The following is a 15,589-nucleotide window of genomic DNA, read 5'->3' as shown; positions in this document are numbered from 1 at the left end:
CCGGCCCACGTGACCGGCGGGCACGTGACGGCCCCGTGTGCCGGCGGCCATGGCGACCTACGTGAGCGAGCTGGAGGCGGCCAAGAAGAGCCTGAGCGAGGCGCTGGGCGAGAACGTGAAGCAGTGAGTGCTTCTCTGGCACTAGGGAGGTTGTGGGGGAGCTGCAGCGACGGGCCCCGCTCGGCTGGGTCGGTCCTGTGCGCTGCGCGGCCCGCCCGGCCCCTGCCGGCCGTGCGGAACCTCAGCGCTGGCGGGGCTGGGAACAGCGCTTTTCCTCCTGTGCCCGCTCTTTCCCCTGGAGGTGTTTAAGGAAGGGCACTTGGTGCCATGCTGTGGTCGGTGTGGTGGTTGTTCGCTCGTAGGTTGGACTCGGTGATCTTTTCCAGACCAGTTGATGCTGTGATTCTCTGCTCTTCCCCAGGTACTGGGCGAACCTGAAGCTCTGGTTCAAGCAGAAGATCAGCAAGGAGGAGTTTGACCTGGAAGCGCGCAGGCTCCTCACCCAGGATAACGGTGAGAAGCCCCCTGGTGTTTGTTTCCCTGCCGGGCCCAGGGGAGCTCCTCTCTGCAGCACGATGCTTCCCAAACAGGGAAAGTGCTGGGAGGGAAACAGGAATGGCCAGGGCTCCGGTAGCAGTGGCATTAAAAAGCTGGAGGTGCCCTGGCCTACATGGGGAAGTGCCCTGACACTGACAGGCAATTTGGCTTTGTGTAAATATGGTGAAAAGGTAAAAAGGAAGGTGTTCCAACAGCTAAAAAGCCACTTCTTTATGTCACTGTGGAGTCCCAGTGCTTTCCGTACTTTCCCTTTGGTTGGGATTGAACAGGTGGTGTGGCTGAAGTGCGGGAGGGAATCCCAGATTCACCTGGGTGAGTTTGCAGCTGGCAGGTCCTCCCTGGCCTTTAGGGGTGGCAGGTGGGAGTGCTGAAGGGTGAGATTCCTTCATCCTCACCTCAGGTCTGCAAGCATTGGGTGGGCATTGCTGAAGTCATTGTGGGGGTGTCCTGGCTTCCACATTCATCATCCCTGCAGGGAAGGGTAAGGTATTTGGGATGCTCAGACTCCAAAGAGGATCCTGTAACCTCTGATCCTTCCTATGAAGTTTGCCTTCACTTTTTATAGTGCACAATTACTCTGTTTCAGTAACCCTCTGCAAGGAAGTTGCCTTTTATCTAGAACGTATTTGACTTGACTTCAGCTTCCTGGGGCTGGCTTTTCCTGGTGGATTTTCTAGCAAAACCAAGAGCCCTGCAGCCAGGTGTCTGCACTGCAGGAGGGACAGCTGCTCCTTCTTTGACTGGCTGAGTGCACCAGATGTTTCCTGCAGTGTGCTGTAGTACTGGGTTTGAGCGTGTGGAACGCTGAGAAGCCACCCAGTTGTTGCCATGCTGTGTGTAGTATCAGTAGCATTTTTGTTGGTGTCCTACTAGCAGATTCCGGGTCCAGCAAAAAAAAAACTCTTAAAACTACCTTTTGTGTTGAAAGTTGTGCCTTTGTAGCACTGTGAGGAGAACACAACTGTGGAGAAGCTTAGGGAGGTACTTTAGGATGGCTTTGAGGGGGTGCCTCTGGGCACTGATGTGTTGCTAATGGGCTGTCTCTCTCTACACAGTCCACTCCCACAACGATTTCCTCCTGGCTATTCTTACCCGATGCCAGATCCTGGTTTCTGCACCAGGTAAGTGTCAAAAAACCTCATTAAACACTCAGTGTGCCCTATGTGTGTTTGGTGGGATTGTGCAGAGTATCCCGATTTTCTGAGCCTTAATATTCCTGGCGTTTTTGCCACACAGGCAAAAGGGTAGCAAAGTAGTGATTGAGCTGATTTCAGCAGAGGTGCTTTCATGACTAAGCTGTGTGTGCTTGGTTAGAGCTGACGCTGGATGGCCTGAGATAAGCTGGTTTGATTTCTGGATTAGGTGTCTGATGTGGACTGAAGAAGAAAGGCAGATGATCTGCTTCACTTACTGCTTCCTCTCTCCTCTGAACTTTGTTCTTCTCATTGCTGGGGATATAATTTTGGAGAACTGGATATTCCTGACTGATCTTGATTCCAAGTACTTATCTGATAGAAAAATGCTTACTCTGAGCCTTGACTGAGCTATGGCAAATTAACCCAACCTTCTGCAGATAATTAACATTTTAACTCTGTGAGCATCTAGAATAACATTTTAACTTTGTAGGAGTCTAGAATGGCTTTCCTCAAGGCTGCAAAGTACGTTTTGGTTGGTTTTCAAAAGAACTCTCAACCCAGAGATGTGATAGCAGGGCAGTTGAGCTGTGATGCAAGATATGAAGCTGCTGTGTAGTAACAAAGAGAAAATTGTTACAGCTCTCATGGCTTGAGACCTTAGAGATGAGTTTTTTGAGAAGAGAGATTACCAGTTTCTATGATACCTGTTGTAGCTAGAGGAAGGAAAAACTGAAAAAATTCTGGATACCCACAGCTGGTCCTTAATTAAACCATCTGTGCTAATTAAATGCTAACCTTCCCCACCTCCAAACTTGCTTTGTTTGTTCTTGATTGAACTTTGCGAACACCTTGTGAGTCCCAGACCTGTTCCCTTTGGGGGTCTGCACTCGTGTAAATCAGAAGGCTTATGTCTAAATCTTGCTGCTCCTTGCTTTTGTCTTACAATGCTTGCATCTGGATTATAAAAAGAAAGCACAAGAAGAGTGATTGAAGGAGCTGAGTTTAAATGAGGAGGGGGAGGGAGAGAGTGCTTGTGTTCTCTGATGTCAGTGCTGAGCTGCTGTGAGTGTTGGGGTAGAGATCATAACTCAGGTCTTGTTTCTGAGTGGCAGTGGTCAAGTTAGAGCCCGTTGCCATGTGACTGAGGTTGGGGTTGTTTGTTCCTGTGTGCGTACTCTGTGCTTAACTGTACTGAATGTCCTTTGTTTCTTTATCCAGTCAGTCATGGCAGCTCTTTTGCAGCTCTCTGGTCAAGATTTGTCAGCAAACTCTCCCAGGTGTCTCCTTTTTCAGGGCTGTTTAGGAATGTGTTAAAGGCAGGAGCCCCAGCACAAAGCACGGTGCTACTCCACAGGTGCCTTCCATATGCTCATTATTTCCTGCCAGACCCCTTTTAATTTCAAGTCCTTGTGAGGTCTTTTCCTCTTGTCCCATTGCAGCTTTCTCTCTTCAGGAGCCCTTGAAGAACCCTCTTTCTAGTAGTTCAACAGGTCAGTGACAGCATGTAGTGGTGTGCCAGCTGGCCAGGGTCCTTCCTGAGGGCTAGTCACCTCCAGGGCTTCCAGGCAGGCTTTGGTTGGCTCTGTGTCCACAGGTTGCACAAGCCAGCTTGAAATAAGTCAGTTTAATAGTTTGTGGGTGTTCTTAAAGACATGGTTTAGTGCTCTGGAGCTAACAATCCCTTCTAGAACCTCCGTTTTGCTCTCCTCAGATCATTGCAGAGTTTCCCAGCTATTTGGGACCTAATCTGTACTAAGACACCTCTCTTTGGGCTGCTGACTGGTAGATCTATTACAGGCAAACTTTTCTTGCCTGTCAGCTGTGTGTAGTGTAGTGGATTTTATATGCAAGCCCAGGAAAGTGCAGTATAAGTAGTGTTAATGTCTAGATTTCTTCTTCCCCTAGATGTCAGTGTGACACCTGCTATTTTTGTGTTATGGTTTGTTTGGTTTTTCCTCTCTTTTTTTTTTTTGGTCCTTATGAGAATGGAAAGCTAACAAGCTTTTGTCTGCACTGCTGTCTTTTGGGTAGAAGGTGTTTATTCATGATTCATGGAAACAATTAGCTTTAAAGAAGTGTGTTTGCGCTTGGCATGCCGTCACAAGGGCTGCTGATGCATGTACTTTCCAGTGTGAGAGAGACAAAGGGAAAGAACCATCCTTAAGATGCTGTTTTGTATTAAAAAACCAATTATGTGGTTAGTGTTAAAAGTATACTTGATATTGTGGCATTTGGAATAGGAAACCTTGGGGAAGATATTTTTAAGGAGTGATTATAGTGTATGTTGAACCATGCTAACAAACCCACCTGATGCCAGTTTTGCTACCTCTGGTAGCAGTGGTTCCATCTGGGATTTAGGGGAGCACTTGGTGAATGTGACCCTTTCTGAGAACACTTTGCATTTTCCCCTCTCATCTGCTTTGGCTGGTGGTCTTGCAAACTTCAAATCCCAGTTCCACAGCTTGTATGGCATGGGATGTTTAGGACTTGGTGGTGGAGAGGAAGTGCATTATCTATTCTGATGTGAAGGATGACCAGTTGCTTTAATTCCTGCTGGGCTCCCAGTGAGGACACAGCAGGATCCTGAGCTATCCTAAATCTGATTCCTCTGCCCTTTTGAAAAATGGGTGGTGGTGTACTCTCTGACAGCCATGTTTATGTAAATACTGGAATGGCACCAAGCTGTAGCATAGGTGGGAAGCTGTGAAAGTGCCTGAAGAGAGGAATTTCCCAGAAACATGCTATCCAAAATACTAGAGTGCCTTAATGGTGATGTTAGTTGGCTATACCAGCCTGAGTGGGGCGTCACACTCCCCAGTATAAGAGAATTGTTTTCTTTGGTATTCTTCTCTTACCAGTATTTTCAGAAGTGCTATTCTGACCTTTTACATCTGGGTGTCATGGTGTAACCCCAGCAGCTCAGCCCCACAGAGCCTCTTGCTCCAACCGGTGGGAGGGGGAGAAAATCGGGAGGGTGAAAGTGAGAAAACGTGGGTTGAGATAAAGGGAGTTTAGTAGGTAAAGCAAAAGCCATGCATGCCAGCAAAGCAAACCATGGAATTCATTCACCCCTGCCCATGGGCAGGCAGATGTTCAGCCATCTCCAGTACAGCTGGGCTCCATCACACGTAACAGTGACTTGGGAACACAAATGCCACCACTCTGAATGTCCCCCCGCTTCCTTCCACTTCCCCCAGCTTTATATGACGAGCATGATGCCACACGGAGTGGAATATCCCTTGGATCAGTTGGGGTCAGCTCTCCTGGCTGTGTCCCCTCTCAGCTTTCTGTGCATCCCCAGCCCCCTCACTGGTGGGGTGGTGTGAGAGGCACAACAGACCTTGGCTCTGTGCAAGTCCTGCACAGCAGTAACAAAAACACCCCTGTGTTATCAACACTGTTCTTGGCACAAATCCAAAAAACAGCCCCATACAAAGTGCTGTGGAAAAAAATAACTTTATTCCAGCCTGAATCTGCATACTGAGACTTTTCTTCCCCCAAAAATTCCATCAAGAGGAATTCCAGTTTAAATCCTTTCTTGACATTGCATGGACTTGCTCACTAAGCTTATGTTGTTTGTTGGACAGTTGCAAGCACTCGGGTTAACAAGATTTCTTGAGTTAATGTATATCTTGCTTTGAACTGTTACTTCTTTTCTTAGCTAAATGTTAATAAAATTGAGACAATTGTAAGCACTTGAGTTAATGATGTAAGGATTTAATTTATTTACTGCTGATCTGGAGCCAATTAAAAAGAGGTGGTTCGGTGACTTAGAACTCATGCTGGAATAACTGGACCATTTTATTGTATCAGGCTTGCCCGCAGACTTTGCTTGAAGGGCTTCCAGCTGTGAGGTGGAATCAGGTTCCTTGTGTTTCTGCTTCTTTCCAGAGAGCTAAGAAGGGAAAAAAAAGGAAGAAAATGGGAGTGTGAGTTGTTGGCAGAGGAGGGTCAGCAGAATATCTGACCAAAATCAGTGGAATATCTAACCAAACCCTTGTCCCTGCAAGATTAAAACAAACAAACAACCCCCTCCCCCCCACTGAAGATCAAATGAACAAGGGTAGGAAATGCACGTTTCCTGGGCCTGGCTGCTTTTCTTTGTAGTGACTTTCTCAGTGTCTTTGTCCTTTTCTTGTGCTGGTGCAGCACATAGGGAAAATCTGACACGCTCTGGACTGGCTGTTGCCATCGTGATGGTGCTGTGCAGACGAGGCAGCTCTTAGAAACAGGCTCTTATCTGTGGCTGATCTTTGAAGGCAGAGCAGCAGCCATTGCTGTGGCTTGTTAAAGTCTGATTCCTTTGCTGGCAAGGTTAAATAAAAGATGCTGATATCTCTGAAGTTTCATGCCTGAGCTGGCCCAGCCTGTCATTTGTGGCCAGGACGGCAAGTGCTGGTTTTCTTAGAATGCTACAGGGAAATTTTGCTTTCTTCATTGTGCAAGTGCAAGTCAGGCTTGGTAATATGAAAACCTGGAAAAGGAGCCAACAAAATTCTGCTCTGGGCTCATTATAGTGGGAAATAGGAGATCATATCTCACCTTCTCATTGTTCTAAACTTAGCCTGGCTAAGTTCTTGTTAATTGTGCAGGTTGAGTATCAATTAATTGCATCTTTCAGATCTACTGCGAAAGCCTAACATTTAGTTGCCATTTAGTATAAAAACTATTGTATTATTTTTTTAAAGAAGCATTTTAAAAGTTTGGACATGGCTGTAAACTGTTAATCTGTAATACACTGCTAGATAAAATGGTGTTTGCTATTTCCATCTCCATCTGTTGCACTCTCTCTGGTCACACAGCAGAGGATACTGTCACAAGTGGTGCTGTGAAGGAGCTGTGTGAGACTTCTGACAAGGAGGAAGGGTGTGGGGTGGAGTGACATTGTGAGCTAGAGGTGTGCTTTTATTGAAAGCTCTGGAATGGGACAGGTAATTTCAGTGTCTGTTGTTAACACATCTAATCCACCCTGGCTAGAAGAGGTCCGAGCTGCTATGGAGGAGAAGAGGAGAAAGAAAGGACTCACCTGTAAAGAACAAAGCATCTTCCAAGAGAAATAGCATTATTTTGTTAAATCATAAGATTTAAGCCCCGAGATCTTGATGACAGGCAAGTGTGGTCCTTGAGATGATTGTCCATGGTGCTTTCACTTGTGCCCTCATTAGGGCCTCACCTGTGATGTAGTGATGAGTAGTGACACCAGCTTTATGATTTTTGGAGAGTTTTTAATTATTATCTTTTAATTTCTTATGATAGGCCAGTGGATTTTGACAACAATGTTTGTAGGCTAGTAATTTTCACCCATCTAATAGGATGTAGCTAAACTTCTTGGTAAACTTTTTTATATAGGGAGAATGTGCCATCTTTGTTTATGTAGGTTGTTTCTAATTCCTTCTTAGCAGCTGACCATTCAAAAACTTTACCTGGATCCTCTAGTTTAGTCAGACCCTTAAAGTCATGTGTTAATTTTTTTTTTCATGGTTGAGAACACTGTGCTTGTTCTCCAGCTGTGAGTGTGGGAAGTTCCCCATAGCCAAGGACTTCATTCCCTATAAACATGACCGTAGTATAACTGTATTTATGAATTCCTGATTACAGCAAAATAAACACAGTTAGTTCCTGATTACAGCAAGTTAAACACGGTTGGAAGAGCTGAGGGTAATCACACAGACTGGTGTGAAGCTGGTGTGAGCCGTGGTAGCAGGAGAGAGACACAACTGTCAGCACAGCCTGGCAGCAGAGCTCTGGCCTCCCCTTCGGAGGTGACTGAAGCACTGAAGAGCAGAGTTGTCCAAGCCACCTGGAGGTAGACAGGGACTCAGCACAGGGCATGCTCTTCTCCGGAGGAAAAGCGAGCTCCCTCGGGGTGCAAAACCAAGGGAGGAGGATACTGGAGAGACAAAGCTGACACTTCCTCTGTAGCCACGAGAGGGCTCTCCAGTGTCTGATTTGCACTCGTTCACTGTCAGCAAGTGCACACACATCCCGTGCAATGCTCTCTTTAAACACCGGTGTTCCTGAAGGAACTAATTGTTTACAGATGCTGTCAGCAAGAAGTTTGCTTGACTGTCCTTGCTGAGAGCTGTGTGATTATCAGGATGTGGTTTGGCCTACTGTAGGTGTAGCTGTAGCTGTCAGACAGCATATGGTTTGGGCTTTTGAGCAGTCCCTTCAGGGTGATGTGACCAAATGTATTTATTTATTGGTACTAAACAGTAATCTCTTTTTCAGTTCTTTGCCAGTTTTGTTCAGTCACAAGCTCCTGGGCTCACTGGCCTGTGCAGTTCTTCCTCTCGGTGTAACAGAACAAGCAGCTGTGATGTTTAATAAGGGTCGATGACAAAGCTTGCTGAAGCAGATGGAGAACTGGGGAGCTGGACAGCTCAATCCAGATGGTTAGCATCTGACATGATCCAGGAGCTGGTGGGAAGAGAACCCTCCTCCTGGCAAGCTCTTAATTATCTTCCTGATTGAACAAATGGCTTAGTCCTTCCTTTTGGCTTTCCTTGGAGGCTGTGCTTATCTCTCTCCTTCCGACATGGGTTTTATGTGGTGTGTGGACAGAAATTTCTACTTAAGTAATGGGTCATGAGTGGGTAAAAGCTAGCAGAGGGCTGACAACAGCAGGGAAGGGCTGCCAAAAGTGTTCTCTCCTGTGCTGGTTTAAAAGTTAACCAGCAAGGCAAAATGAACTCAATTCAAAAGAGAGATTTATAAGTCAGAATAACAATTTATTAAAATAATGCAATAAGTACAATTATACAGACAGACAATTGGTTTTAATCCACAAAACCCAAATGTACAAACCCAGCACCCTGGGGTATGAACAAAAGTGGTGTACCTTGGCCCACCCCCCGAGTCCAAAGCAAAGGGAGAGGGAATAAACCTGCTGGTGGGAGAGCTGCTGCAGTCTGGTCAGAAGTGGTGATTGCAGTCCAGTCGAGGGTGGTGGTCTCAGCCTGGTTGGGAGCAGCGGTGGTCTGCTGTCTTCCTCTGGGTCCCACGAGAGAGAGCCCCAAGGCTCTGAAACTCCCAGTTATATACTCTCCAGTTCAGGCGGGAGTGCTCAGTCCCTCCCTCAGAGTAGGGAATTCCATAAAAGGGCATGTGGATGCTCAGTCCCTCTTATCAGAGCGGGGAATTCCATATAAGGATATCAGAGCGGGGAATTCCATAAAAGGGTACAGGAACATCTTCCCACCTTGCAGGCCTCTACTGACAGCAGTTTTTGGGAAATGGCATGGAGGCTATAGAATACACAGTTTTGGGTTACACCCATCCAGGGATGAATTGGTCCCAGCCGTTCTAACCAGGACATCTCCCCAGAAGACTTTCCTCTGTGCTATGGCTGTTGATTTTGATTTGAGGCTTAGCTAGGGGCCAAATGTTAAGGTTTTTCCTGTGTGGACGGTTTCGTCCTGATCCTAAATCAGCAACATCAATAGAGTGGATTTTTTTTCTTTCCAATTTGTAGAAGGTGCTGGATCCCTGCCATGGCCAGGTGGCTCTGCAACTAAACCTGGAAAACCAAAGGGAAAGAAAAAGATTTCTTCGGTTCGCCAGAAGTTTGATGTAAGTGCCTGTGGTTCTCTTTACACATCTGCTGAATTCTTAAAGCAAGTGATTTCCTATTTATTCAGGCAGTCAGGCAAAGTTCTGTGATTAGCTCTGCTGTCTGAAATGATAGAAGTAAGATAGTTGTTGGGTGGAATGTTTGTAGAAGGTCGAGCTGTTTCAGGGTGGAAAATGCCTTGCAAAGATGCCGTCTTGTGGTGGGTGGCACCGAAATGCTCAAGATGCAGTTGACTTTGCAGCAAAGGCTCTGTATGTCCATCCAGTACTGACACATGCCTGTTCTGCAGTTTCTGTGCTGCCAGACCAGAGTGGAGGGCACCTGGTGTGACAGATTTGGGATGGGGCACTGTCTTCAACAAGCAGGGTTTGATAAGGTGGTTCAAAGTGAATGAAAAGTGTGTTGAAAGGAAGAGCATCTGTCTCTTATTGAGCCAGATTTATTGGGTAACAGCACATCTGATCTAGTTCAGTTCTCTGGCAAGCAGAAAACTTAAAAAAGCAGAAAAGACCCCAACCCCCAAGTTTTCTTGTGGGTTTATTCAGCTGGATTGCGGTTGGATGTATGCCAGTGCTATTGCAAAGAAAGAAGGGGCTGGGAATAGGGGAGAAAAGTGGGCGTGTGAACCTCCTGTTCCTATGCTGAGAGAGGTGAGCTTGCCTCAGCCAAGTGGATACTGCCCTTCTAGGGACTATAATTAGGCACTGTGTATGTGTGCTTCAGAGACTAGTGTTCCAGAGAGATGTGAGTCCAGCTGAAGGCTCATTGTATTTAGAAACTGTGGAAATACTTTGCAATGCTTACAGCTATGACCTGAATTCTGATGACAGGCTGTTACCTTTCTGTCTTAAAACTTCACTGTAACTTTTCAGTAGCAAGTAAATGAGAGTTTGAGAAGCAAGTTGTGATGTAGTGGAATGTATTTAGTCAATACCCCTGTGATACAGCAGATTTCTAGTGTGTGTTTATACACTTGTTCAGGAATGCTTGGCACTAAGTACTGTGTTAAGTGTATGTTATGATGAACAGGCTTGTCTGTTACTAGTGGGATTCCTAAGTAGTGTGAACTTGGAAGTGCCTTGATATTTCCTAATGTTTTCCTTACTGGTCAGAATAACAGCTGTGAATGACCACAGGTTCATTCCAGTTGCCTTCTGCTCTCCCAGACCACATTCCTCTTGAGAGTGGCTTACATTTTGAAGGTCCTTTTGGGCATGTGGCTTTCCTGTAATGAAAGCATAAGTCTTCAGAATTATGGGGAGGGAAATCTGCTTTCACATCAGTAGTGGGTGGATTGGTTTTTCACTCTGAGTTAAATGCCGCACTGTCCTTTGACTAAAGCAGCCCGTCTTTCTCCCCTGAAACTAAGATGTGAGATCTATTTTGCTGTATATTCATTGTCCATATTTAAAATATGTGTTTGTCCTAGTGCCCCATAAGAGCCTTGTAGCAATCTCCATTCCAGAGCCACTGGATCTGTGGCTTGGAGAGCAGAGGGATAGGAGTTGTGAAGAGTACATGATAAGCCTTGTTCCCTTGTGGGTTAAGGCCAAGCACATATCTGGGCTCAAGGATCAATTATTCCCATCTGCTTTTGACTAAGGAGCTACCACAGGCACTCAGAGCTCGAGACACAATGCAGCAGGGGATTTGTTCTAGAATACATGTGGCCTGGGAAATGGGGGTTGCCACCTTGTGGTATGAATTCCTGTTTTGTGGTGGTTTTTTTCCCTAAATAACAGAGTCAGTTCTGAAAAACAGTCATTATCCATCTCAGAATCAGTGGCTGCTTAGTAACACAGCTCTGCTTAGAGTAGTGAAAGTGCACAGGAAAACTAGATTATGAATTTCAGAACTGGAATTGGGCTAAGTTTAAAGCTTTAGAGGATGTAAGAATCAATCACACAAATCTAGGATCATGGTTTTTAATCTTGATGTAAACTGTATTGTTATTCTGTAAAAATATACCCTTTTGTACAAGAAATTACTAAATAGATGAAAACACTTCAGCATAGAAAGAGGTGTCTGAGAGATGTGAAAGCCCACTCAGTGGCCTGGATAGCATGAAAGGAGGTAAGGACAGTGGCTGACCACATTTTTGGGACTTTCAGGAGAGTAAAATGAATCTAGCAGGTGGAAGGTGCAGAGCAGACCAGGGCAGGTGACTGTTCACGTGTTGTGTTTTTACACTGTAGAATTTCTTGCTGCAGTATGTTGTGGATACCCAAAGTCTAGGTGGTTTGGGGTGCTGCTGGACAAGTTCATGGTCTGTTTAATTAAAGGACACTAACACTGACTTAGAAACTTCTTTAGTCACAAATCAGTGGGGGTTGGGAGAGTGTTCTGAGAAGTAGTATCACTCTGCAGTACATTTTTATAGGTGTATGCTTTCTGACTGGAGAAGGGATGTCCCCTTGATGAACCAAAGGGTCTGAATGAATATTATCTTACGCTTTAACGTTGTGTCCGTGACAGCACCGGTTCCAGCCTCAGAATCCACTGTCGGGAGCCCAGCAGTTTGTGGCAAAGGATCCTCAGGAGGATGACGATTTGAAGCTGTGTTCTCACACCATGATGCTTCCCACACGTGGACAGTTAGAAGGAAGGATGATTGTAACTGCGTATGAGCACGGGCTGGACAATGTCACGGAGGAGGCGGTGACCGCGGTTGTTTATGCTGTGGAGGTGAGGCCGGGCTGGGCAGGGCAGCAGTGGTGGTCTCCTGACACCTGCAGCACAAGGCTCTGTTTGCAGGTTGGGGTGGGGGGTGCCTCAATGTGAGGAGAAACGCTGCTTCTCTGATTGTTCTTTAATTGCCTGTTTGCCTCAGAGTTAGGTGATGATCAAAAGTCTTCCAGATTTGTGGTGTCCTAGAAGTCTTGGACTTCTGCCTGCAAGTGTTAATTTTGAAGTACTTGTACGTGAAGAACTCCAGGCGTGCTTAAGTAGCTGTTTTGGAAAATGCTGTTCCTGTCACTTAAGGGACAGAATGGGAGGGCCAGTTGGAACAGTTCTATAAAAAGTAATCTGTTGCAGGCCCAAGTGTCTGGCCTGGACATGAAGTGACAGGATTGGGTGATACGTGCAGGCGAAGTGCCTGCTGGTCTTGGCCATCAGTGGTGTGTGACTTGGCCTATCCCAGGAATGACACAGCCACTGCTTGGAGCGTTGGTGTGTGAATGGCTTTCTGCACATGGGATGTGGAGGCCAACCTGAATTCCCCCTCTGGGAGTGAGGCCAAATTAAGAAGTTGTCTGCTTGTTTCTTCAGACAGTTGCTTCTCCAGCACTTCTCAGGCAACTGAACAAGCCTGAGTGAGTGGCTTTTCACTGTTGTTTCAAGGCCTGTATTTCAGTTCAAGTGTAACATCTAGTGTCAATTATGAATCTTAACCTTTTATCAGAGGGGATCAGAGGTTGGGAATTTCCTAGCATTTAAGAAACCCCTTTGACATTTGAAGCAGCACATCATGTATTAAAGTGCAGTTCACAGGCTGATGCTTACAGTACTCCCACAAACATACTGTAACCTGTCCACATACTGGTTCCCTTTCATCTTTAGGTCCCTGTGGTCATCACAGCACTACTTCTGTCTTGCCAGTTGGTGAGGCACTTCTAGCCATGAGTGAATCAATCAGCACATGTAATAAGATTGTCTTCTGTTGCAGAACCATCTTAAGGACATTCTGACATCCGTGATATCCAGGCGGAAAGCCTATCGTCTGAGGGATGGCCATTTCAAGTATGCCTTTGGAAGCAATGTCAACCCTCAACCATATCTGAAGAACAGTGTTGTTGCTTATAACAATTTAATTGAGTGGTAAGGAGCTAATTTAAATGGATTTTGCTACTCCTGAAGTCACTCCATGGTTCAGTTTCTCCTTTTACTTAGTAGGATGTGTTAATGGTGTTTAGCTTTCACACACTAGGAAGGTATTGGCATGGAGGACTGTACAGCTAAACAGGGAGGGAGAATATGGGGATTTCTCAGCAGTGGACTTTAGGATGGTGTTAGGTCTCTTTTCCTTACCTGCACTTGTCCATCAGTTTATTTTTTACTGCTTTTTGGAAACTTTAGTAACAGAGGAATTCTGCTGCTCTCAGGGAAACTGCCCCTGGGCAGAAGAGCTCTGCTTTTGGGGGGGCACAGCTGTTGTGCCATAGGATTGGAATGTCAGTGAGAACCTGCAGCACACTGCCATCCTGTCACTCCTGCATCCAAATGTATTTATGGTTCCTTGGCATGACTTTCCAGTTAGCAGAGCTTCAGGGTCATTGTGTTTGGAGTCTCAATGTCAAACAGCTTGTGCTGTGCATCTGACAGCATGTGTGTGTATGAGAAGGCAGTTGTGTTTGTCTGTGGCAGCTTCCAGCAGTTGACAGGAGATTGTGAGTGCTTTAAAGTTTGATTATAACACTGCAAAAAACTCTGCCTAATGGCCAATGTTTCAATTTAATGTTGTGTGTGCCTTAATTTTTATGCTGGGTAAAATCTGTTGGCTGTAAATAACAAAAGTTGCACAATGGAGATCAATTAAGCAGGGTTGAGGCATGTTGAGGATCAGTCTGTGCTGTTTCTACTAAACTGGAATTTCAAAGAAATTTTTATTAGAGCTGAAAGAATTTTATGTACACATGGTTTAAGTCAACTGATACAGAAAAACAAGCCCTGGGGCCAGGCCCCTGCTGCGTGACTCCCAAAGCTGGTGGTGTTTTGGTGACTGGAATGTTTTCCTGCCTGCTCTGCCCCCAGCCCTCCGAGCAGCGCGACACCCTCGGCTGGTCAGAGCCTGACCCCGCAGCCCCCTCCTGACGATGCTGAGCAGCAGGCAGCCCTGCTCCTGGCCTGCTCTGGGGACACCCTGCCAGCCTCTCTCCCGCCAGTCAACATGTATGACCTTTTCGAGGCCTTACAGGTGAGCTGATTTCTCCTCCTGTAGTCTCTTTCCCTCTGAGATTTACAATTCCTTGCTTTTGATTTTTTCCCCACTGTTAGGTGTTGGGTAACATAGTCAGCTCATGGTTTAATGCCTCTTCTGCTCCCCTTGGTCAGAAGGCTGATGAGGAGATCCTTGTCTCACACCTCTGCAGCAAGACTGCAGTGATTATATCAGAACTGATCTAGACAGATTTTGACACTGCTGCAGCAAAATAAACTTGCCTGGCATTTCCCTTCTTAGTCCTCATGTTCTACCTGGGTACTTAGAGGAATATTTGGTCCTGGCATGCAGGCTCCTGCAGTGGGTTAGCTATGATCACTCTAACCATATCTGAGGCAGGCTGGGTGGATCTTCAGTGGAGATTTATGCCCATGGTTCCCTCCTGCTCTGGCAGCTCTGGGGACATTGAGACTGCTTTGGATGTCTAAAGTCCGCCTTGATGACCTCTGCTGTTGTGAACAGGCCTTGGCATTTTGTCTCACAGCTGTGAAGACAGACCACAGAACTGTAATCAAGCATTCATCTCGTGTTTAGTCAGATAGAATTGTTGTTTCTAAGGGTTTGATGACAAATTACTGATTGTCATCCCAAGAGCCAAACGATGATTTCCTTACCATGCTATTTCCTTCCAAAGTGATGTGACAGGTGGTTGTGCTGTGGTGGCTGGTGTGGCAGTGCTGGCAGGAAGCAGCTCTCCGTGTGAGACAACCTGCATTCCCACTCGGCAGGGCTGGCACTCCTGTGGGAGAGGGAGGTTATTCCCTGGGCAACATAAGGAAATGCGTATGAAAGCGTGAAACATGTTTTCTAACGTGTGTTTCCAGGTGCACAAAGAAGTTATTCCTGCACACACTGTCTATGCTCTAAACATCGAGAGAATTGTCATGAAACTCTGGCATCCAAACCATGAGGAGCTACAGCAGGATAAGATCCATCGGCAGCGCCTGGCAGCAAAGGAGGGCCTTCTCCTCTGCTAGAGCTGGGCAGCTGTGTCAGCCCTCAAGTGGCTGCAGCCCTGTTCCTGGGACTTGTCATTCAGATGCTTCTTACAAACCCATGTCAGCATTTCAAGGATGACATAAGTTATGAGTCAGCTTTTCCTATGGAAATATGGACTGAGTTGTGGGACACTTTCTCTGCTTCCTCAGAGTCATGTGCCATGGAGTACTTGCAGCAATCCCACTGAATTGGAAAGAAGCAGCAAGGTATTTGTTTGCGAAGACTGTTTTTAGTAAAAATAAATGTGAGTGGAAAAAGTTGGTTTTAAATGAGGTGTGCTTTTGTTTTCTTTTGTGAGTGCGAGGAATCTGTCTCCTTGCCCTCCCCTCTCAAGTAGTTTCTCTCCTGAGGTCGCCCTCCAGGGGCCTTGTCCAGCTTCTGTTG

The 15,589-nt window shown here is 46.2% G+C and overlaps 1 protein-coding gene across 1 annotated transcript; it reads left to right on the top strand.

Moving 5' to 3' along the window:
- The first annotated feature begins 4 nt into the window (after nt 1–4).
- TADA1 (transcriptional adaptor 1) lies at nt 5–15,474 on the top strand. The gene is made up of 8 exons (XM_027694680.1): nt 5–123; nt 422–513; nt 1,614–1,679; nt 9,169–9,266; nt 11,743–11,952; nt 12,935–13,086; nt 14,020–14,182; nt 15,031–15,474. The coding sequence occupies exons 1-8, from the start codon at nt 50–52 to the stop codon at nt 15,181–15,183; spliced, it is 1,008 nt and encodes a 335-aa protein (XP_027550481.1). The 5' UTR covers nt 5–49; the 3' UTR covers nt 15,184–15,474.
- Nucleotides 15,475–15,589: the final 115 nt, after the last annotated feature.

Source organism: Neopelma chrysocephalum, unplaced genomic scaffold, assembly GCF_003984885.1.
Source record: "Neopelma chrysocephalum unplaced genomic scaffold, ASM398488v2 Primary Assembly neopelma1_98, whole genome shotgun sequence".
Classification (NCBI taxonomy): domain Eukaryota; kingdom Metazoa; phylum Chordata; class Aves; order Passeriformes; family Pipridae; genus Neopelma; species Neopelma chrysocephalum.
Note: the sequence above shows the minus strand (reverse complement) of the source record. Positions and strands in the feature narration are given on the sequence as shown.